The sequence below is a fragment of the Petaurus breviceps genome, unplaced genomic scaffold, assembly GCF_028583685.1.
Source record: "Petaurus breviceps papuanus isolate PSGF00001 unplaced genomic scaffold, PetGlider_PUasm1.0 79, whole genome shotgun sequence".
Classification (NCBI taxonomy): domain Eukaryota; kingdom Metazoa; phylum Chordata; class Mammalia; order Diprotodontia; family Petauridae; genus Petaurus; species Petaurus breviceps.
In genome coordinates this window covers 23,612,704-23,636,127 of record NW_027186523.1, presented here as the reverse complement: position 1 = coordinate 23,636,127, position 23,424 = coordinate 23,612,704, and the positions used below count along the sequence as shown (strand labels likewise).

The following is a 23,424-nucleotide window of genomic DNA, read 5'->3' as shown; positions in this document are numbered from 1 at the left end:
AGTCCCTACCTTGAAGGGACTAAATGTTCATATATAGATGAAAGATGAACTTAAGAAATCTAGGTAATTATCATAATGGAAGTTAGAAAGAACTCCAAGGTATGAATGTGGAAACTGTTTATACATTTGCTGAAGACAAAAGAGAAAGAGCAAAAACAGATATAAGTATACTCATAATGGGATGTCGTCAGTTTGATCAGGCATCCTAGGGGTGGTGATTTTTAAAAAGATCCATGGGTTTGTAGAAAGGTCTATGAGTTTGTGCAAACAATTCCAAGAAAAGGGAATAAAAGATGAAATCACCTCCTTAGGAGGAGCAAATAAATGTTGGAAACCAGAAAAGTACAGAATTACCTAAAGTAAATAAGAGAGATGATGTTGGGGAATGATTAGACATGCCATTGGGAAGATGGGCATGGAGGGCTTGAATGTTAGGCTAGAAAATATCTGCTGTAATAGGCAAAACAGTATCAGTCACTTGAGGGTCTTAAACAAGAGGTAATTCACTGAAAATTATGTTTGAGGGTCATTATTATGAAATTTGTGTGAAACTGTGAATTGAGTGGGAAGAACAAGGAATATTGGGAAGAAGAAGAGTAGATATGCTTCTATAATGACTGGAAGCAGAAAGGAAACTGTGTATATTATACACACACATCTACACATATTTATATGTGTGTATGAATTACTGTGGAGGAAGAACAAGCAAGACTTAGTGATTGGTAGGACTTAGGAGATAAAAAAGAAAAAGTTTAAACAACTCAAGGTAGAAGCCTTGGCAATAAGAAGGCTCATGAAAGCTTGTACACGTTTCTTGTTTCCACTGACTTTATTAAATACTTACCTTGTTGTATTAAAGAGTCCAAATATCACTGGGTTTTTATTATCTCTTGTATGTAGCAAAAAAATATCCTCTATAAAATTAAAAGACAATTAATATATTTCTGAGTGCTAATAATAACTATATTTTCAAAATTTTTCAATTATTCCATGTTACCCTAATTCGACATAAGATAGTTTACAAACTTTACAAACTTTTTAAAGACTTTGTTTTGTATTAGAAAATACATACAAACATATGCAAATCATATTAGACTAAAAATATAGTTAGTCTGATGCTTTATAGCTTGTCTATATGGCAGAACCACAAGGCGAGGAACCAGAAATACTGGCCCCAGGTTAATTGGATGGACCAAGCTTTATGTTCCACGCCCCTTACTCACATAACATACACACAGTTGGATTACAGTAACTAGAAAATCTTTCTAAAATAGGTATATATCAAATATCATGAAGAACAAATTATCCTTAAAGACAGGTGTCAAATGGTGGCCATAAAATTGTCACAATTATCAGATAATAACTTTTAATTCCACTTACGACACTTACCTAATTCATCAAAGTGGGTATCAATCCCATTTATTCCAGGCACTGAGCAAACCAACCTTGCTTTAAGGAAACTGCTCCACTTATTTACTAAAATTCTCTGTCCTCCCACATCATTCTGTTAAAAAAGGAAGCATTTATTAGCACTTAATAATGTGTCTAAATTGAGCAATTATGAAGGCCATATTTCCACATGATTGTAATTTTTAATGTGCAAAATGTATAATTTATAGAAAAACAATGAAAATGTACTAGAGATTGACCAAATCTCTTCTAAAACATGGTACAGACAATAAAGGTTCCTCAGGATACTTCCAACGAGGTCAATTAAGTAGTATTTGTAATATATCTTAGCAAATATTAGCCAATAAGCAATTACCAATAACAATCATTGGTGGAATTTGTTCATTATTATAATTTGCTTATGTAACCTACTATTTTAAGCATGCATTTTCTTCTCTTTTATCTTTAAATGTCATATTATTTTGGACAGAGCACAAAAATTAAATAAATGCAAATGGATACATAAAATTAATTTACTTAGGTGATAAAAGTGTCCAGAGGTCCTTCCCCACCCCCCACCCTATATAGCTAGGCATGACACTACAAAGATTCCCTTTGCAAACATAATCATTTGCAATGACCGTTCATTTTCACTAGCTAAAATAAAGCAGATAATGTATCAACAGAGAGATAGTCTTATCTGTTTCATTTTATACTCTCTTCTTTTTGCCACTTATTCTCATTTTAATTCCTATGCACTATTTAATAAATGGTGGTATAAAATTACAAATATTATAGTATAAATTATAATTAAATATACAGTAAACTGACATTTACTCTGATAGGTCTCATGACAAACAGGATATGCTTGGAATATGGTCCTAGTAAAGGAATATGTGAATGAGTGTGTGTATGTGTGTGTGTGTGTGTGTGTGTGTGTACCCCTCTCTTTCTAAGTTCATAGAAGCTTATCAAGAAATCATTGGCCCCAAAGTGATTACAGTCTCCACAAACCAGAAGAATTTAGAATCAAATCAAATCTCAGTTCTGAAATTTACTACCTGTGTCACCTTGGGCAGGTCGATACACTTCCCTGCCCTTCATCTTCTTTATCTGTAAACTAATAGGTTGGACTGAATATTTTTAATACATAGTGTGGCAACCAAGCGGAAAATGCTACAAGAATGGAAGTCTTACCGCACATACTCTTCCCACTCTTGTGTAAATTGTGTGCGCATTGTTTTCTGACTCCAGCGCCTTTTCAGTAAAGAAGAAATAGACTTTGTTGTCATCCCGGTCTTCATTGTCAGGAATCATATAAGAACCTACAAACTTAGGTTCTTCGGAAAAGTAAAAAAAAGTGATTTCATTAAATTTTTAAAATTTGGTTTTGAAACCTCCTTTTCCAATAAATAAGAAAAAATGAATGCTATGACAGACTCATTTCATTGAGAAAGAAAGTGTTCTGAGTATATAGGTTTTTACATTCCATTTTCAGTATCTACAAAGAGAACTCTAACCCTCAGAAGCAAAACATTCTGAAATATTAGGGAAGAAATATGAGATCTTTAGTTGATCAAGTTGAGGTATGGTCAAAAATACATGATCAAGAATTAGGAATATATCCCAAAGGCAGGAATAATAAGAAACACTGACCATGGAACAACATGTGATATTCTTTCTTCTATTTAATAAAAATTTACTTTAATGCAATGAAGATATTTTTGCCTATAGTGCAACATCACTTTCCCTTAGATGCTCATAATATTTTCCCATTGGATCACATTATGGAATAGTTTTGTTTTAAAATGAAAATAATGTATAATGACCTGAGACATTTATAATCTAGAAAATTGTGAGTTTTTTTTTCTTCACATGATATATTTGATAAACTTTGTAATGCCAGTAAGACTTAAAAATGTAATTTTTTTAATAGAAACAATCTCTGGAAAGTGATTTTTTCTATTAAGCATAAAATATAATTTTATGTGAAAATATATGAAAATATGAATGATTTAAATTTTAAAACATATCTAAAAGTTATTGAAGATACTTCCTAAAATGTAATGTGATTTCATAAAATGGTATCTACCTGATGCAAATATACAGTCAATTCAGTAGGGGAAAAACACACTGATGGTTAAATGTGGACAAAATAACTCATTGAGTAGCTCTGTGTGTGTGTGTGTGTGCGTGTGTGTGTTTAAAATTTTAATTCACTGCTTTAGTGCCGTTTGAATAAACCTTCAGAATATGCATTTCTGAAACAATAAACCTGCTTTAGTATCTGTAACAACTTATTTGAAAGACTCAAGATATATTATACATAGCATAGTGTATATAACATATAAATGGATAGAATTTATATGTGTGTATATATATGCATGTGTCTATGTGCATATAATATTTTTATTTTGAACTTATTTAACTTATTTTAAAGAATTAAAATATGTACAATGAATGGCCTAATATATAATATGATATAAATGGATAGAATCTGTGTGTGTGTGTATGTGTGTACTGTTCAGTGGTTTCAGTCATGTCTGACTCTTCACGATTCTATTTCGGTTTTTCTTGACAAAGATATAGAGTGGTTTGCCATTTCCTTCTCCACCTCATTTTGCAGAGGAGGAAAGTGAGGCAAAAAGTAACTGGTCCAGGGTCACACATCTACTTATCTGAGGCTCTAATTGACTTCAGGCTCACCACTTAGCCCAATGTACCACTTAGCTGTGTGTTATGTACGTATGCATGCATGCATGCGTTTGTGTGTGTATTCATGCACGCGTATGTACATATACATAATTGGAGAGATCTATAGCTACAGACATAGATATAGATGATATAGATATGGATGCGGATATAGATCTAGATATACATGGATGTTGCATGAAGCAAATTTAGGTTTAATATAAAGAAAAATTTCCTAATAAGTGGAGCTTTCCCTAAGTGGAATAGGCTGCCATGGTAGGTAATCTCAATCACAGCTCGGATGAATATCCATCTGACATTTTGCAGAAGGACTTATTTTTCAGGTTCAAAGTGGACAAGGTGACTTCTGAGATCTCTCCTTATTTTGACATTTTGAGATCCAGGGATATTCAGAAAATGTTAGAGATTATTTGACAATACATTGAGAAATTGAAGTGGTACTCTAATACAAACAATGAACTTGCATCAAAAAAACAAAAACAAAAAACCGTTTCTGAGCTCTGCAGTGATTATACTAGGCATCAAGCCTTTTGTAACCCAAGAGAGTCCTCCCTTCAGCTGTACCTTTTAGCAGACGCTCATCATCATGCTCTGTCCGAATGTGTGCCATGCGGCCCAGGCTGCGAAAGACAGCAGCATCTCTTCCCCAGTAGTCACTGTAGAGTCCAGAAAACAGCTCACTTCCTACATAAAAAGAAGAGGTAAAGACAAGTCAATGCGTTCCCTCTGTTTAACACAGAGTGAACTGTAGGTTTTGGAAATAAATCACATATACCATATTTTTTTCATCTATATAGGTTACGTAGAAGACTGTGCATATATGCATGCATGCATGCATGTATTCATATGTGTATATACACATGTACACATATATGTATATTTTATATACACATACATACTATATGTGTATATATTTACATGAAAAAGTCAAGAGTGTAGTTGTAGGTATCTACCAATCTATCTGTGTGCATATGTATTCAATTATATCATATCATGCTATATTATATTACATTGAATATATATGATGATTAGCTAGACAGATTGATTGATAGAAAGATAATAATGAGTTATTCATACTTGACCTTCTTTTGAAGCCTTTCAAGGTTAAGAATATGAAACAACATCGTGTGTTACTGCATATAAGCATACATATACATACAAAAATAAATATACATATATACTACTACTACTAATTATTATTATTTTTGACAGCAATAGTATTATTTGATTTTTGTATGTTTCAATGAGATTCTAATAGAAAATGTCCTGAGGCAGGATTTTATTATGTTTATTGTTGTTATTACTAATACAACTATTTTTCTATGAGTGATTATATGGTAGAGTTATTCACACTAGATTTTTTGTTTATAGTCTTATAAAGGTGAAGGAAATCAAACAACATTTTGTGTTCATGGATAATTGTCCCACTGGAGGATTATAGGTAACTTGGTCTAGTTATTTCTATTGTCTTATTGAGGTGATCCTAATAAAAATGAAAATGAAAATAAAACTTATCGAAAATGTCTGTGAAGTTTTGTTGTTGTTGCTGTTGTTTAGGTCTGTGAAGAAAGAAAAAAGGCTTCCTATTGATGTTTTTTATCATGTATTTTTAATTTGATATATCAGAATTGTTACTATTGGTTTTAATTCACTTTACTTATGAATGAGTGAACAATTTTTCAAATATTTCTGTTTCTTCTTTTGTGATTTTTTTTCTTATCCATTGTCCTATTTGAGTATTATCTTTATAGATTTACAATTCGCAAATTCTGTATTTCAGGTTTAAATTAGATGATATTTTTCACATTCACAACAGATTGAGATTTTCAAGGGACCATAGAGGTCATATAATCCAGCGCCTCAGTTTACATACAGAGCACTAAGACTTGAAGTTAAGTGATTTGCTAATACCATGAAAGGAATTATTGGTAAAGATGAGATTCAAACCCAGGCCTTTCAACTTTAAATTCAGTACTCTTTCCACTGAATAATAATTCCTAGAGATCTTTTCCTCAAGCATATTTTTTCTTTTTCTTTTTCTTTCTTTCTTTCTTTCTTTCTTTCTTTCTTTCTTTCTTTCTTTCTTTCTTTCTTTCTTTCTTTCTTTCTTCCTTCCTTCCTTCCTTCCTTCCTTCCTTCCTCCCTCCCTTCCTTCCTTCTTTCCTCTCTCTACATTCCTCCCTCATTCTCTCTCTGTCTCTGTCTCTCTGTCTGTCTCTCTGTCTCTGTCTCTGTATCTCTCTCTCTCTCTCTCTTTATATATATACATGCTACATTGCTCTTTGTTTTTTAATCAACAACCAATTTATTTAAGCTTTTCCTATGTTCCAGTTACTGGGCTGAATGCTGAAAATACAAAGAAAACCAAAAGGACCTAACATTCTAATCGGGGAAACAAAATAGAAATATACAAAGTAGCTGGATGGTCTACTGAGAAAGGAAGACAATAACAGATGGGAAGTCCTGGAAAGGCTTCCAGTAGAAGGTAAGAAGTAGAAGGCTTCCAGTAGAAGCTAAATCTTGAAGGAAATCAAATCAAGGAATCCAAGAGGTATAAGAGGAAGAACATTCTAAACATGGGAGACAGTCAGTGAAAAAGATTGGAGATGGGAATTGTATGAGAGGAAGTCATTCAGGCACTGTGCTAAGTGCTGTGGCTTCAAAGACACAAAAGATAGTCCCTAACCACCAGTAGTTCAGTGCCTAATGGGGGAAACAACAAGCAAACAAATAATTACAAACAAGTTCTATATAGGATAGATAGGAAATTATTAAAAGAAGGAAGGCATTAGGATTAAAAGAGGTTAAGAAAAGCTTCCTGTAGAAGGTAAGATCTTAGTTGAGCTTTGAAGGAAGCCAGGGAAGCCAGGAAGTGGAGAACCAGGAGAGGAAAAGCAAGTAGGTCAGAAAGTATTGATCATAGAATATGTGGAGATAGGTAAAATGTAAGATTGAAAAGTTAAGAATAAGTCAGGTTCTGAAAAGGTTTAAATTTTAGTTAACTGATATAAATACTTCTCATTTCAAAATTCTGGAACAAGTTTATGTTTTCCAAGTCCACAGTTAATACTACTTGATTTAATTTTGGCCATCTTACAAAATTTGTCTTTTAGAACTTTTAATATAAAAAAGTTAGATCTAATATACTTTTTAAATATAAAAATACATGTTCTGTAGATCTCACATCATAGAAAATACAATGGCTTTCATTTGTAAGTAACACTTAAAATGTAGTCTAGCAATTGATTATAATTTGTTTACTTAGCAAAATGCTTAATTACAGAAAATATGACTTTTAAATTAAAATGTTCTTTTTACACCACTAGATGGCAACCCTATGATATCAAATACATATCCAATTCAAGTAAGCTATTAGCACAAAAGGGGAAAAAGTTCTGATCTTCTGACCAATACTCACTTTATTTCTTTTTCCTTTTGTACATCAGAAAACAAAAGGGTTTATGAACAATTCACATAACCGAGAGTACGTATTTTACATCAAAGTATCTGTACAGGTGCTAAAAACCCATTTGCCATTTAAACTATACCAAATGTGCTCTCCTTTTAAAAATTTAGCTTTCTTCCAGAAGGGAAGAATTCTCCTTTCACATCATGTTATGAGGAACAAAAAGTTGATGTAATGGACAATCCAGATTTATAAAAATGTTAGCTAAGGCGGGGGTGGGGGGGACAAGAGACAGAGAGGGAGAGAAAAAGAGAAAGAGAGAGAGTAGAATCTATAAAATTAATCAAAATGAGACAAATCAGAAGACAGTAAAGCAGGGTTTCTTAATAGCATTTAAGTGAGGGTAAATATACTCTGATTAACTTCTTATACAGATCCAAGTTGATAAACCTTTAATCAGGAGATAATAATTAGATTCAATAGCACATACACGTAATTTTTGTTTCTAATTTTTCTTTATAAAAATGTCTATTGATAGAGAAGCTTAGAGGTTGCACCATTAGAAAAATTAAGAAACGTATTCTTGGTACTATACTAAATGCAATAATCTCTCAAGTGGATTAGCCATATTCCCAAGATTTTTTAAAGGAAAAAAACATTCAAATGTCATTCCAAGATTTAAGGGATAAAGCTATTTTTTTTTGATGAACTTATTAAAAAATATATGCAACAAACAAATTCAGTCAGTGATATGAGTAACCAACCTGATCCTTGCAGTATGCTTTATTTTTGATGGCCATAGGGCTGGTTTATTTTTGATAGCAGTTTTAGGTAACCTATAGCAGTTTTAAATTACAATATTTATTGATGAAAGGACATATACTATGGGACTCTTTGATGGTCAGATGTCACTTGGGTGATATTGACTGTCAAGGAATCAGTGACAATAAATATAATTGTTGGTTCAGTAGAATAACTGAAATGGCAGTTGAGTTCTGCCTCTATTACTAAGTTGCCTTGTGATCTTAAGCAAATCACTAAAACTCCGGATCTCAGTTTTCAAACGGAAATGAGGAGTTTTGTACTAGACGATATCTTACGGTTTCTTTTCATTCTAAAAAATTATGACATATTATAGGAAAATTTAAAAATGTATGAGTGGCTAGAAAATAGATACATCAACACAGGGTTTGTAGGGCTGTGGATTAATATAGCTGTTCTTGAAAGAAATTTCAAACTATGCCCCGCCCCCAGATTCACCGAATTGTACAGAACCTTTGACCCAAAGAAACCAGTGTTACTCCTATACCACAAAGAGATCAAAGAAAGAGGGACAGGAATTGTGTTTCCAAAGTATTTGTAGCAGTTGTTTTTGTGGTGGCAAAGAACTGGATAGTAAGGGAGTGCATATGAATTGAGGGATGGCTAAGCAAATGATAATATATGAACATAATGGAATACTATTGACCACAAGAAATGATGTAGGGGAAAATTCAGAGAAGATATTGAAGAATTGCAGGAACTAATGCAGAGTGAAGTGAGCAGAACCAAGAGAACAATTTGTATAATACCCATAATGTTGTATAGACAAATAACTTTGAAAGACTGAATAACTATGATCATTGTAATTACCGCAATTCCAAAGAATTGATGATGAAGCATGAAGCAGGCTACCCATGTCCTGATAGAGAAACATACATTTTTTGGATATAGCTAATATGAGTGTTTGCATGATTATACATATCTATTACAAAGATTTATTTCTATTTTATGGAGTGGAGAGTAGAGAAGGAGGGGAAAATTAGGGATAGGGTTGTTAATTTTTTTGAAAAGAAAATAAGATTACTGGAACATGCTTTCCGAATTAATGAATGAAGTCTTTAGTAAGGGCTTACTATGTGCCAAGCACTCTGCTAAGTGCAAACAATACAAAGAGAAATGCAAGAAGTCTCCCTTCTCAAGGAGCCAACATTCTAATGGGAAACAACACATATGGAAGATTTTAGCTGCAAGTCAGATGGCAAATTTCCATGGTCCTCAGGGTGCAGAAGCAAAGAATATGTAAATGCTGCTTCTTTAATGTTATTTCCACTGATAAAATCACATCATTTTCTGAGGTTGAGCCATTTGATAGTGCCAAGGACTCTGGTGTTAGGAACTCTTCTTTTTGAGTTTTATAGCTACTATTTATATTTATTGCTATTATAGGGCTGCAATACTTGTAGGAGCTGTTGCCAGGTTGCATCCCTGTGCTACTTTCCATAAGTGCTACTTTCCAGAATGATGGCAAAGGCACTAGGGCTAGAAGCATTGCTATTCTCGATGCTTTTATATTGAGGGTTGTGGGTTATCTCCATCAGAATACATGAGGAAATAATGGTCAAGGGAGTGATGATGGTTTGATTTTCCGGGTATATGCTGTCTCCTGTTTCTCTATCAGGACACCTTGCTATTGCAACCAGGTGGGATTGGCTGTGCTGTGTATGGCAGTTGGTTGTCAGTCAGTAGGAATGGTTGATCCCATCCACGCAAGACTTGTTTCCCTGGAAGATGGCTGTGAGGAGTAGGCTGATGATTTGGGGGCTACTGCCACTCTTCTGGTCCCTGTGCTTATGTACCTGCTGGTGGCAGAAGCTGCTGCTTATTGTGAGAAAGACAGTGAGTTCCCTCTCCATAATGACATCTACCTCAATACTGGATTCAGTGGATAGGCAGGAACCATATTTAGGGTTTAATGGTCAATGTTCTTTCTAAGGCTCTTGTCTTCAGTGTCCTCAGCTATCTTCATCAGGGTCTGAATAGGTGATAGTCAAAGTACTGGTAGTTTGATTTGAATGACACATGATTTATCCTGTATCTCTCTCAAGGCTTCCTTGTTACTTCCATGAGACTGGGTTGCAAATGCACAGAATAAAAGAGAAGACCAGAAGGAATTACAAGATAAATTTTAAAGAAAAATGATGAATATTTTAAACACTTTTTAAAAAGAAAGTCATATATGATAGTTTCACAGTTTAAGTATAATCCTCTATTCTAGTGTGTTTATAGAAGTGCTCATTTCACTTAATGTTTAAATTTAGAATTTTTTAAAATGAGAAAAAAGAAGTAGAATAAAAGTTCTCATCCACAAAAGTTCAATGCCTACTTTACTACGCAGAAAGTATTAAGACCTGTGATGTAAAGATGTTAATAGTCCTAAATGTGTTCTTCCCACTAAATTTCTACATCAGGATGCCAGTTCTTAGCTTTTTCTATTTCCTATGTGCCTGGCCTAGAGAAGGACAAGGAATTTGTAAGTATTGCCTTCAGTATGTATTACCTTTTTATCAGTTCAACTTGACCTCCAGATTCAACCTCAAAGTTTTCAGCCTGAATTTTTTTCTTGGTTCACATTAACATTCTAGGTTGAAAATAGATCATTGTTTTCTTGGGCAAATGTAATTTTAAAAAATCTTCAACATTTCATCTTTAACTTTGTGAGTGTGCATAATATTGACACATATAGAAAGTTAATAATAGGGGGCGGAGTCAAGATGGTGGAACAGAAGCAGGACCACCCCTCTGCTCCTGCTTCCACCTTCCCCAATCCATGTAAAAAGGGGACTCTATAAACAAATTTTGGAGCTGCAGAACCCACAAAATGACACAGAGAAACTAACCTCCCCCTGAGGACAGCCCAGCAGGCCAGCAGGAATCTGCCAGCAGAGGGCTCTGAGAGCCAAGCCCAGCCCCATGCCTAGGCTTTAGCCCCAGGGCAGGCCTGACCAGCCACCTGCCAGAGGGACTCCAGATCAGCAGCAACTGTGGCCTTTTCCAGATTTATCAACACATAGATACGAAGGACAAAGTGAGAGGTCAGTGCAGTCTGGACTTTGGGACCCAGTAAGTGGGAGTGTGTGGCTTTTGCCCCCAGCATGAGAAGCTGCTGAAATGCCTGGCATAGCCAGCCAGCCCTCCATGGCAGCTTCAGCTCCTGGCCTGCAGAGTGTAGGGGGACCAAGCGAATAGTCTGAGGGGTATTCGTTCTTGCTTTAACCTGCTTGGATCTGGACTGCAGTCTAGGGTGGAGGTCATGGGGTGTGTGTCCAGCTTGCCAGAGCGTGTGGAGGCCTCAGAGAGGGCACCCATCTAATACCTCCAGCAGCCAAGAAAACCTCAGCGTTTGGGATGAAAGCTCCCATTGAATTTGGCTTGAGGAGGGAATGAAATACACACTAAATAGGGTATCTCACCCTCCAGGAGTGTAGGGGGGGAAGGGGATAAGAGGGGGATGATGAAGGGAGGGCAGGCTGGGGGGAAGGAAGTTGGAAGCACCCACTTTTGAACAGGGACAGGATCAAAGTAGAGAATAGAACAAGTGGGAGGTGGGATAGGAGGGAGGGAAATACAGTCAGTCTTTTACAATATATATACTATGTTATTGTTTTGCATTAGCCACACATGTACCACCTATACTGAACTGCTTATCTTCCCAGTAAGTGTGGGTGACAAGGGAGGAAGGGAATGAATCTGGAATTCAAAGTTTTAAAAACAAATATTCAAACATATATATATATATATACTATTATTAATACTTTTTTACATGTAATGGGGAAATAAGATATACAGGCACTGAGGCATAGAGATCCACTGGAAAAGTCAAAAGGGGTATGGGAGAAAATATGGGAGAGAACAGATTGGAGGAGGGGATATCCTATGGGACTGCTATTTTGGGGCGGTGGGTAGGGGAAAAACAGGGAGAACATTTGTAACACAAAATCTGGAGGAAATGAATGATGTAAATCAGAAGTTAATAAAGCATTTGAAAACTAAAAAAAATACTATCTAAAAGGATCCAACAAAAAAAACAGTACCATTTATTTTGGTATAACATAGACTCTCATGGAAAAACAATGACAATAAAATGAAGTAACTTGCGTGTGATTGCACATAAAAATGATGCATACATTTATTTCAATTTTTAAAAACTAGTCAGAAAATTGAAAAAAAGATCATATTTTCAATTGGACTGAACAATTTATGACAAAATTGTCCATAAGAAGATATGATCAAATATCACAAGTAACATAAATTGGCTAGCACTATTAGGTAGGTGTGAAAGTAGTTGAATGATGGAACCATAAGAGAAGTTATTTATAGACTGATGCCAACATGGAATCCCTGGTGGGGGTGGGGGGAGTAAATTGCTTTTTTGAACATTCAACCTCTATGTTCCTGTCAATCATCAGACAGGTCTCCTCTGCAGAGCCCCAGGGATCTGTGCTGGGACTTAACTGGTCAGCATTTTTATCAATGACTTAAACAAAGGCACTGCTGGAGTTCCTCTCATTTCTAAAAGACATAAGGTTGGGGGCCTTTGTAACATGTTAGATAAAAGAATCAGTATGTCAGATTATAATGATGGAGAAACCTAATGGGAAGGAATTTAGTAATGACAGAAATTAAAAGCCTTAACTTAGACGAAAAAAAAATCAGATGTAAAAGTACAGGATGGGAAAATAAACTAGGCAAAAGGGAGTATTTTTAAAAATCTGGGGAAAATAAAAGATCTGTAGATGAGTAAGCTGCAATCAGTTTTCATTCCAAATACCCTGTGATAGGTTATTTGAATAAATATGGAAAATAATTATGTAATTTCATAGAATTGTGGAATTCAAATAACAAAATTTGAAATTTTATTTAGGATAGATACTAGGATAGGGCCTAGACCTGTAATTTCCTTGGTATAAAACTTCCATGTGAGGAAATTCCTTCTGTTAATGGAGTTTGGGATCTTTTTTGAAATTTTGTCTTAGAGATGTAGCTAGAGAGCACTGAGAAGTTACGTATGATCCTATGATCACACAGCCAGCATGTGTCAAAGGTATGACTTGAAATAAGTTCTTGCTGGCTTTGAGATTAGTTGCCTATACATGTCTGTCCACTATGCTTAACTGTCTCTTATGTATAATCTATTATGTTATATTTGATTCATGTTTTATAAAATTTATTTTGTAAAAAAGAAAATGTGTCCTTAGGTCAAACTGTGGAATTTTTCAAAATGGGTGGATCAAAGGAAAATTTTCCCCATGCATTTAGTTTATTTTTATAGATAAAAACATTCAATTCATTGGTCATCCGAATAAACTGCTGTAAATTTAATAAGTTAACTAGTCCTTGATTTTGGCTACTTAATGGATAATAATTATATAGTCATTGGCTCCAATGTGAGATGTTTCTATAATGGTAGGGTTTTGGAATAAAATTTTCTTTGGAGTTGATAATTTATTAAAAAATTTTAAAATATTTTCTAATTGACTGCTTTTAAAACAGAACCTATATCTTAACATATGCATTAAAAATTATTTTGATAGGGGCAGCCAGGTGGTGCAGTAAGAGCACCGGCTCTGGCGTCAGGAGACCCAGGATCGGTTCTGGCCTCAGATACTTGGCACCCACACAAAATAACTGGCCGTGTAACCTTGAGCAAGTTACTCAACCCCAATAGCTTAAAAAAAATAAGAATAAAAATAATTCTGACAGTTGATAGAACTTATCAGTCTGTTAATGGACTGTATAACTTCTAATCAAATTCTTCTTCTCAGGTTGATTATGTAGCTTTTAATTGTCCTGGGAGGAAAGTATACAGTAGTTTTTCACTGACATCTTATATTCCTGGGTTTCACTCAAGTATTTTTTAACTATGCTATAAGTTTTTCTGTTTTAAACTCTAGCAGTTTTGAAAAACAGCAAATATGTTCACATCTTGGAATAAAGGAAGATGCAGGCTAAAGGATGAATAAGAGTAAACTTGTGTCCTTTACTGTATGAATTGTATGATTGTTTTAAATTACTTCTCTTTGGATGGATTAGTGAGATGAATATCTGTTACACAAATTATGTTACAAAGAAAAAGAAATGAGTTTGTGGGGGTGGATATGGATGAGCAGGCAACAACATTGGTTCCAACATCTCAGTTCACACTCTCATTCTAGTCATAATTTTTGGTAAGGAATAGTGGGAGGGTGTGTGGCTTTTCTCTGTTGACAGAAGACTAGCAGTTGATATCGGCATGACATAAAGGTGGTTTCTGAGGTATGAAAAAGAAAGATGCATTTGTACATCTTGCCATCTTGCATTCACTGGCACTGCCCATTCTCATATAGTTTTCTTTGTGGTTCATAACAGGCACTCCAACTGTCATGGTCAACACCAGGTTCTTATGGGAGTGAAAGTCCATGAGAGATTAAAGACTATAACTACTTTTAAAAGAGCTCTGAGAAAACTGTAAGCCAAAACTTTAAATAGCTCCCTGGGGTTCAAGGGCCTGGGCCAGAAGCTACAGAGAGTCTGTAGATTACATGAACTCTGAAAAACTCCCAAAAGAAACTCAGTGAGCAGTGTGTCAATTTTCTTAGGGTACAGGAACTCAACCTTCTTTAAATCAAAGATCCCTTAAAAGTTTGTGGTGATGCAAATTAAAATAAATATGCACACAGACTGAAATAGTTACACTTCTAATGCCATGGAGGTCAGCATTGACACCTGAGGGGAATACATATATATATATACATATATATATATATATTATTATATATTAGCTGCAGAGGATATAAAGTGTTTTTAACAGAAATACACACACATGTAAATGATTTAGAAGGCTGGAGGTAGTGTGGACAGGAAACCAGTTTCAACTTCAGGTTATCCTGAGTAGTCTCATCTTATACACACTGGCAAGTCAGTTCAAGTCACTTCTCTTCTTACTGTCTTGGTGACCCTCTAAATGTCTAACTTTGCTCCTGCATTGGGAGAGGGAATTCCCTTACATTGGAGTTCTCCATATCAGTAAAGGCAGAGATAATGATTTTCAGAGGGTGAGAGAAATTATTCACTGCCTCACTTAAATTCTAAACAAATTCCTCTAAGTACTTCTAATTTGTGATAAGGTGTTTCAAAGAAAGAACTCATGTAGTTTGTTGGGGTTTCCAACATTTGAATATGAAAGATCAGTCAAAAATTTAAGAACACTGGATATAGAGGCAGAGAATCTGAATTTAAATCCTGTGGCTCACCACCTGTGTGACTTCTCAACTTTTCTAAACTTCTGTAAAGAGATATTCAACCATCCATATGGTCCTATTCATTTTAAAGAGTCTGAATTCACCTCCTATGAAAATGTGCAGTCAACATTATAAAATCTTATCTAAAAACGAGGATGGTTTTTGGTCAACGCTGGAGAAAATCACAGGGAAAAAAATATGAAACATCAAAAAAAGAGTTGGCAATTTATGTACATAATGTCAAAATGTACACAAAAACATTTTCACTTTCCCCAAAGGAATGACGTAATTCATGTTGGCACACTACTGGAACCTGGAGAATTGTAACAGTTAAATTACAACTGGAACTAAGTCAGAAAGAAATGGGGCACTTTTGCTGTGAGCAAAACTCTAAAAGAACATATCCTTTTTGCAAAACACTTGTGACTTTTTCCCAACATAACTCAAACACTTATCCAGGCAAGAGAATAACAAAAGTAGTATTAAAAAAAACTTACTTGATAGGGCAAAGGTAGTTTCTTCTAATACAATAATGTCACATTTAAATAGTATTTCAAAGTTTACAAAATACTTTTAGACCTGCTATTGAACAATACTGACGGATACAAAATAAAATTTCTTCACATTATAAAATCTAATATAATGAACCACCAAACTAAACACTTTTTTTTCTTGGACTATGAGTCACAAAAACAATAAAGTCATTAGCAAATTATACTTAAGCTCCTTTATCTTAGTACCAGACCTTGTTGTAGAGTAAAATCTTGATGGAATTTCCATACACTTAATATTTTCATTACTTCATATCACAATCAATCTAAGTAATTTCATCCTTTGAAATTCTTGTACATTACCTAACACAAATCCTCTATATTGTATTTATCCAACATGTTAGAAGCCTTTCTCTAGATGTTTTAGCTTTTCTTAAGTATGAGTGTATTTGTAGTATGTAACCCTTACTTCTGTTACCTGAATGGACCACCTTATTCATACATTTCCTTGAAGAAATCTTTTATGTGACTTTTTACATAGAAGCTATAGTTTGCTGTGTGGTGCAGGCTACTTAAAACCATCATGCATCTCTTTTTTTTGCACTTTGGGTCAACTACACTTAAGATTCTTTGGAAATCATGATATTCCATGAGTCACAGCCATTTAACTTCCCTAAGAGAATGGTGATTTTAAAAGTCTTTTGCCATTGAGTGTTTGGAAACATTCAGGATTTGGTACAATTTTCTCAAATGCAATCTGACCTTCTCTTCTCCTATTCAGATGGTCATCCAATTTATAGTCTGTCTCTAGGACTAACATGTTAATGGACTACACACACACACACAACCAAGGACTAGTCTGATGGGCTGCACATCCAGTGGACAGTCAGTGTACCCTTTGAGGCTGAGATGCAAGAGAGTATGGATTGATTCTCTGCTGCCTGTGCTAATTTTGGCTTGACAAATTAACAGAAAGAAAACAGAAGTTCTCAACCAGTCAGCACTGAATCATGAATATGTGCAAACATTGGTTACAGCAAATGGAGAAACTCTGAATGTTGTGGATAAGTTCACTTATATTGACAGTATATTTTCAAGGGACTGCTACATAGATGATGAGGTTGATGCATGATTGCCAGGAAAACATGGGAAAGAGGAGACATTAGATGTCCTACCAAACTGAAGGTCTACAGAGTCATTATGCTGACCTCATTGTTGTAATCCCTTTGTATAGCATATCTGTACCATGACAGGAAATAGATTCTCTTCTATTTGAATTGTATTAGGAATATTCTGAAGATCACTTAGCAAGATAAAGTATCGGACACTGAGGTGCTTTCTTGAACTGAACTAAGCATTCAAACCCTACTGCAGAGCGTTCAATTCTGATGGGTTGGCCATGTTCAAATGCCAATTTACCTAAAATACTATTTTACAGAGAATTCATGCAAGGCATGTGCTCACATGGAGGTCAAAAGAAGTGATACAAGGACACTCTCAAAGTCTCCATGAAAAACTCTGGAATCAACTGTAAGACATGGGAGACATTATCACAGAACTACCCAGCATGATGTGCCAGCATCAAAGAAGGCACTGTTCTCTATGAGCAAAGCAGAACTGCAGCAGCTAAAAGGAAACATTGGATGTCCAAGTTTATAGACATCTCCATTCCAAATGTTGATATGGACTATTTGTGCCTTACCTATGTTAGAGTCTTCTGATCTCATACTGGTCTGACCAGTCACAGCTGAACATACTGTATACTGACCCTGGTGGAGTATACATCCTTAGTAAACCTGAATTTTCCTATACAGTTTGTATCATGGGGTAATATTGGTACAGCACTGATTTAGTCCATTTTCTTGGTGGTTACTTGTGCTAAAGTCTTCCAGGTCCCTTCTCATATTTTCAACAGAAATACTATCAACATATATAGATTGTATGTGTGTATGAAGTTTTACAGAGGTGAAATAGTAAGTAGTTGCTGATTGATTTCTTGATTACCTTTGGGGGTTATGACAAAACTGTAAACGATTTCTTTCTATTCTTTTGAATAACTTCCTCTTGTCAATATCATGGGAATCCATTCTCTGTGCCTTTAAAATGTCATTGCTTTCAGTATATTTTTTGTCTGTAGACACTTGGTTAGGTCCAGCCATTTTTTCCAACTTTATATTCTTTACTAGATGCCATCACTTCCTGATTTAGCACATTGGATGCTGAAGTAATAGAATTCAAAGATGTTTACTTTTCATTGTTATCAAAGATGAAGAAAGGTAACTGCAAAAACATGATAGGTTCTATTCCATCTTTCATTTCTAGGTTATCCTCCAAGTTTGTCATTACACCATCTTGGAATGATCTGGTTTAGCCGATTCTCATGTTTTCTCAAGCTTTCTGCAGGATTGATCACACTTCCACTACTTTGGGCTATTTTATGAGGCAATAATACAACTGTGATCTTCTACCATTCTCCATTAAAGTTTTACATACTTGCATAAATTTGTACTCTAAAGTAGTGCTGCCCTTAGCTGCCATCTCTCTCTCTATTTGGCACAGAGATAAAGAATTCTCTGAAAGACCCAATTTCTGGTTTCCTTTGTTGTCCTTCAGAGTTAATTTCTTTTTTTTTTAATTTTATTTTTTTGCTTTTTGGAGGGGGAAGGGCAGAGCAATTGGGGTTAAGTAACTTGCCCAAGGTCACACAGCTAGTATGTGTTAAGTGTCTGTGGTTGGATTTGAACTCAGGTCCTCCTGACTCCACAGCCGGTACTCTATTCACTGCACCACCTAGCAGCCCCTGAGTTAATTTCTTTATTTATATCTATTTCTCATGTTTCAAATTCAGCAGGTTTTGTTGGAATACTCATTGCATTTGGCATTTTATTATCTTGTTCCTTTTCATATGGTATTCTTTCTATTATTTGCTCTTACTGATTCCCAATCTGATGACCATCTCCTACAACATATATATATATATCAGCCATTTCACGGTGATCTGACACTAATAAGCAAAACTACAAAGCATCTTCTGATTTACAGCCCCAGTGAAATTATGTCCATTGTTGTCTTTGGGAGAACAATAATACTAAATTTGACAACACCTTTATTAGCCTCTCCAAGGAAAGCTTTTCAACTCTTTTTTCCATTTAGTTTCAACTTTTATGTAACCTGGAAGCTTTTATAAAAACAACATCAATAATGATGTAGTAATTTATATTTTATTTTGTACAAATTAATTTTTATGAACAGTTAGTTAAAAATCTCAAAACTATTTGATTTATAGCACCTATGGCCCTTTTTTTCTGACACTTTGTTACTGTGGAAGCAGAAGAGGGGCACTCTGGGTTGAGGTACATTTTAAATTTTTGTTGTTGTTTCATTTTCTATAGCAAAAGCATTCATCACCTAATGGCCAAGCTAATGGGGATAACTTTCCATACTTAACTAGGCTAATCCTTGGATAGGAATTGCTATCTATAATATGCTAACCTATTCAAGGACTTCTTAGATTAGTAGAATCTGCCAATATCACTTGGCTTACATAGATTTCAAGAGCTCAGGATCATGTCTGCATGATGATGAGGTATAAGACTTTTGTAGTGGTAGGAATATAGAGATACCTAAGGAACATAGTAAAAGTTTAGCACTGGCCTTCAAGTCAGAAAGATTTAAGTTCACATCCTACCTCTGATGCCTACTGCCTATGTGACCACTAACAAATCATTTAACTCCTCTCAACTTCAACATTCACCTTTAAAATGTGTATAATTATACTACTTCCTTTATATGATTGTGAAAGGTCAGATGAGATGTGATATATGTATATATTTATATATACACACATACATATATAACATGTATGTATGCACACACATATATGTGTTTGCACATATACACATATGCATATATTATTTTGCAAAATGTAAAGCATTTGATACATTTCATATATATATATATATATATATATATATATATATATCTTAGGGGAGGCAACATAGTATAGAGGCTAGAGAACTGGCATCACAGCTAGGAAAACGTGGATTTGAGTTATGCCTCCTTCATATACTGGCTGTGTGGCTCTGGGTAAGTCATTTGACTTTAGAATCCTACAGGTCAAATGTTAAGACTAAGTTTCAGATAAAGCATATACTGGCTGTGTGGCTCTGGGTAAGTCATTTGACTTTAGAATCCTACAGGTCAAATGTTAAGACTAAGTTTCAGATAAAGCGCTAACCTGCTTTGTTGGAGGGAAGACACTTCCCAGAAAAAAAACGTAAAATATTCCACACAAAATTCTGAATTCTGGCTGCTGTACTCCTAAATTCTGCTAAAACAGTCAAAAGCCCCCTTCTAATATTTATATAAATATTAATTTTATAATATAATAATAAAATAATAATTCTAATATTTATATAAATACTTAACATTCTGTAACTAGTAATAAAGGAGTGTTATGTGAGATGCTTATCTTACAACTTTTCCTATAACTTTTTGTCCTGATCTCTCCTTTGCTTCTTCCATGCTTTTCCTTATCTGTTCACATAAAATAGACAACTGGTGATTTCTTGTCATTGGGAAATTTCTCAGTGATTTATACAGGTCCTTATACATACAATGTATATAACAGATGATGTATAAATTGAATGATAGTTTTAAATATCATATGCATAGTGAAGGTAATCTATAATGTCATTTACAAGCTAATATAAGATTTTTCTTCTTGCTGGTTTGTGATTATGCAGAATGCAGTCCCAGAGGAAGCTAGAGCTGCAGAGAGGATATGCAGATATCAATGGTAATAAATCCAGTGATGCCACAGAAACACTTAGCTATATTATCTAGCATACATTATCTCATTTGATTCTCAAAATTACTGCATGATTTAGGACCTATGGGTATTCTTAGACCTATTCCACATATAAAAAAACCGAGTTTCACAGAGGTGAAGTTATTTGCCTATTGTCACTGAGCTAGCAGGTGGGACTTGAACCCAAGTGTTCCTGACTTCATGTCTAGCACTCTATCTAATATGCAATGCTGTTTCCTAATGTTGTAATGGTAATAAAATTTGAAGATCTCCTTATATAGGTAAGATAACAGGTACTTAGCACTTGGTTTCAAGTTAATTATATCATGCCTCTGTTAAGAAACAGATGGTATCAACCCCGGTTGCTGATGTAACAGGAAGGAGTGGGACAGGGAGGAGCTAATACCTTATGTAAGGAAAAACACAAGCTGGAGAGTCAGAATTTCTCTCAGTAAGCATTTGGAGGCTAGGCTGTTACTGCTGGACTGAGGACTGAACTGAGAAGAGAAATGAGAACTGAGACAGAACTTCTTGGAGTAAGCTGCAGGGAGGCTGAGGAGGAGAGGCCCAGGCTGGAGAAAGTGATTTTGATTTTGAGAACGGAACTGGAGAAAGTGATTTTGATTTTGAAAACAGAACTTATGGAGGCGGAGCTTCTTCTGAGAGCCAGAAAGAACTCCTACTGAGAAGCTACCATGAATGAGAGAGGAGGATCCCTGCTTGAGGGAACCTGTTCTGTTGTGAAGGCTTGGGAATGTGGGTGTTCACTGCATTAACCATGTGTACCAACTTCATGGTTACTGTAATGACTTTGACTTTCTGGTTCTGGGACTTGGTTTCTTGGTATTTGAATAAGGACTTGAGGGGGACTAGACACTGTGAGCTTCAATATGGAACATGATCTGCATGGAAAGCTGGACAAGGAACTAGGAGCTGTCTGCCATTGAACTCAGGTTTCAAAAAGAAAAAAAAACGATTACTGTTTTATTGTGATTTAACCTAAGTTTAAATTGAACTTGAAACAAGGGCTGGTTGGCTCTCAGTCTATTAAGCCAAGCTGCCTTCCAGGCTCAAATAAGCTCCTATTGCCTTCACAATGTGTAAGATATTTGAATCTATCATTTAATTTATTGTTATTTAAAAATTATTTAAAAAATAAAATGGGTATCACTATTCATATTATATATTTCATTTAAGTTCTACTTATAATTAATATATTTTTGTGACTCCATAAAAGTACTATGGTACTGCTCTATTGTGGTGTAGAGGTGACTTTTGTTCTAAAAGAATATGCCAGGAAGTGTAAAGTTTGGCAGGTCCTACAGGATGTAAAATCTTTAAGTATGGACCTTGAAGACAGCTATGTGTATCTGTTATTTGAAGACCAAGCTCACCTTGGAGAGACTCATTACCAGAAGTCTGTCACCTAAGCAAAGAAATTTTTGGCCACAACAACTTATAAAACCATCTAAGGCATAGAGACTTTGGAATCTGTGTTGGTTAGTACTTGATGGAATCATAGATGCTATGAAATAGTGAAGAATACTAAGGTATAAAGCCATTGTACTTGACTTTCACTGGATACCAAGTGTATGTTTTATTCATTCATTTGTCCCACTTTCACTTCATATTTTAAAGAACCATTTGAAACTAATTTTGCAAGCACATTTAATGAGAAATTTTATCATAATTTTATTAAATTACAAGTGTAACGCTAATTTTACTATTAATTCAAATTTTTATTTGTAATTGAATATTCTTATAGCTATTATAGAATCTAAATCATGGAGTTTTAATCTTCAATCAATATAGATTGCCCCAAAAGTCTTTATGCAGTTTTAAGCTTTAATAATTTCAGAAATAAAAATGCTACACAGTTACAAAAAGTATTTGAAAAGCTAATTATATAATAATGTAATATGTTAATGTTCATTTAAAATTCAGTTTAACTGCTATCTTCTGCTATACATTGTTCTAGTCATGTTTTTAACTTTGTAAAACCTTTTATTAGTTGTTGTTACTCAGTGAATGAAAGGATGACAATTATAATCCTAGCTTTAAGAAGGACTGAAAAAAATTAAATTACTTTTCAAAATTCCCCAAACTAAATAAGTATAAAGGAAATTTAAATAGTTAAGCTTTCCAAAAAAAATGTATATGTTTACAGCATTTATACTTCTGAAGGCTTAAAATTGCATCAAGACTTTTTTGGGATACTCTGTATAACAAGCATAGAATCATAGTCTCTCAAGGTCATAAGGAAGCTAAAAATGTTATATGTTCTAACCCATAATAAAACTGCAATCTTCTTTATCCCCTACAATTGCTCCTGTGCTTGAAAAACAGTGAGGGGTTACCTAGCGCCTCCTCAGGCAGCTCATTACATTTTAGGATAGTTCTAGGTAGGAGCTGTTCTTTTCATTAAACCTGAACTTTCCTTTCTGCAACTTCCATTTACTGCTGAGTAGACCAAGTTTAATCCATCTTCCTCATGGCAACTCTTCAACTATTTGAAAACAGTTACCTTAAGACCTAGACTAGACACATCTAAAGTTTAAATTCTACATAACTGGACTT

The 23,424-nt window shown here is 34.7% G+C and overlaps 1 protein-coding gene across 1 annotated transcript in view; it reads right to left on the bottom strand.

Moving 5' to 3' along the window:
- Window positions 1-23,424, bottom strand: part of LOC138175716 (semaphorin-3E-like) — a 347,967-nt gene that overhangs the window by 43,963 nt on the left and 280,580 nt on the right. The window contains exons 6-9 of the mRNA XM_069106214.1: window positions 4,666-4,785; window positions 2,587-2,729; window positions 1,390-1,504; window positions 843-914 (exon numbers count right to left, since the gene is read on the bottom strand). Of these exons, the coding sequence (XP_068962315.1) occupies window positions 843-914; window positions 1,390-1,504; window positions 2,587-2,729; window positions 4,666-4,785 (450 nt within the window). The remainder of the gene's footprint in view (window positions 1-842; window positions 915-1,389; window positions 1,505-2,586; window positions 2,730-4,665; window positions 4,786-23,424) is intronic.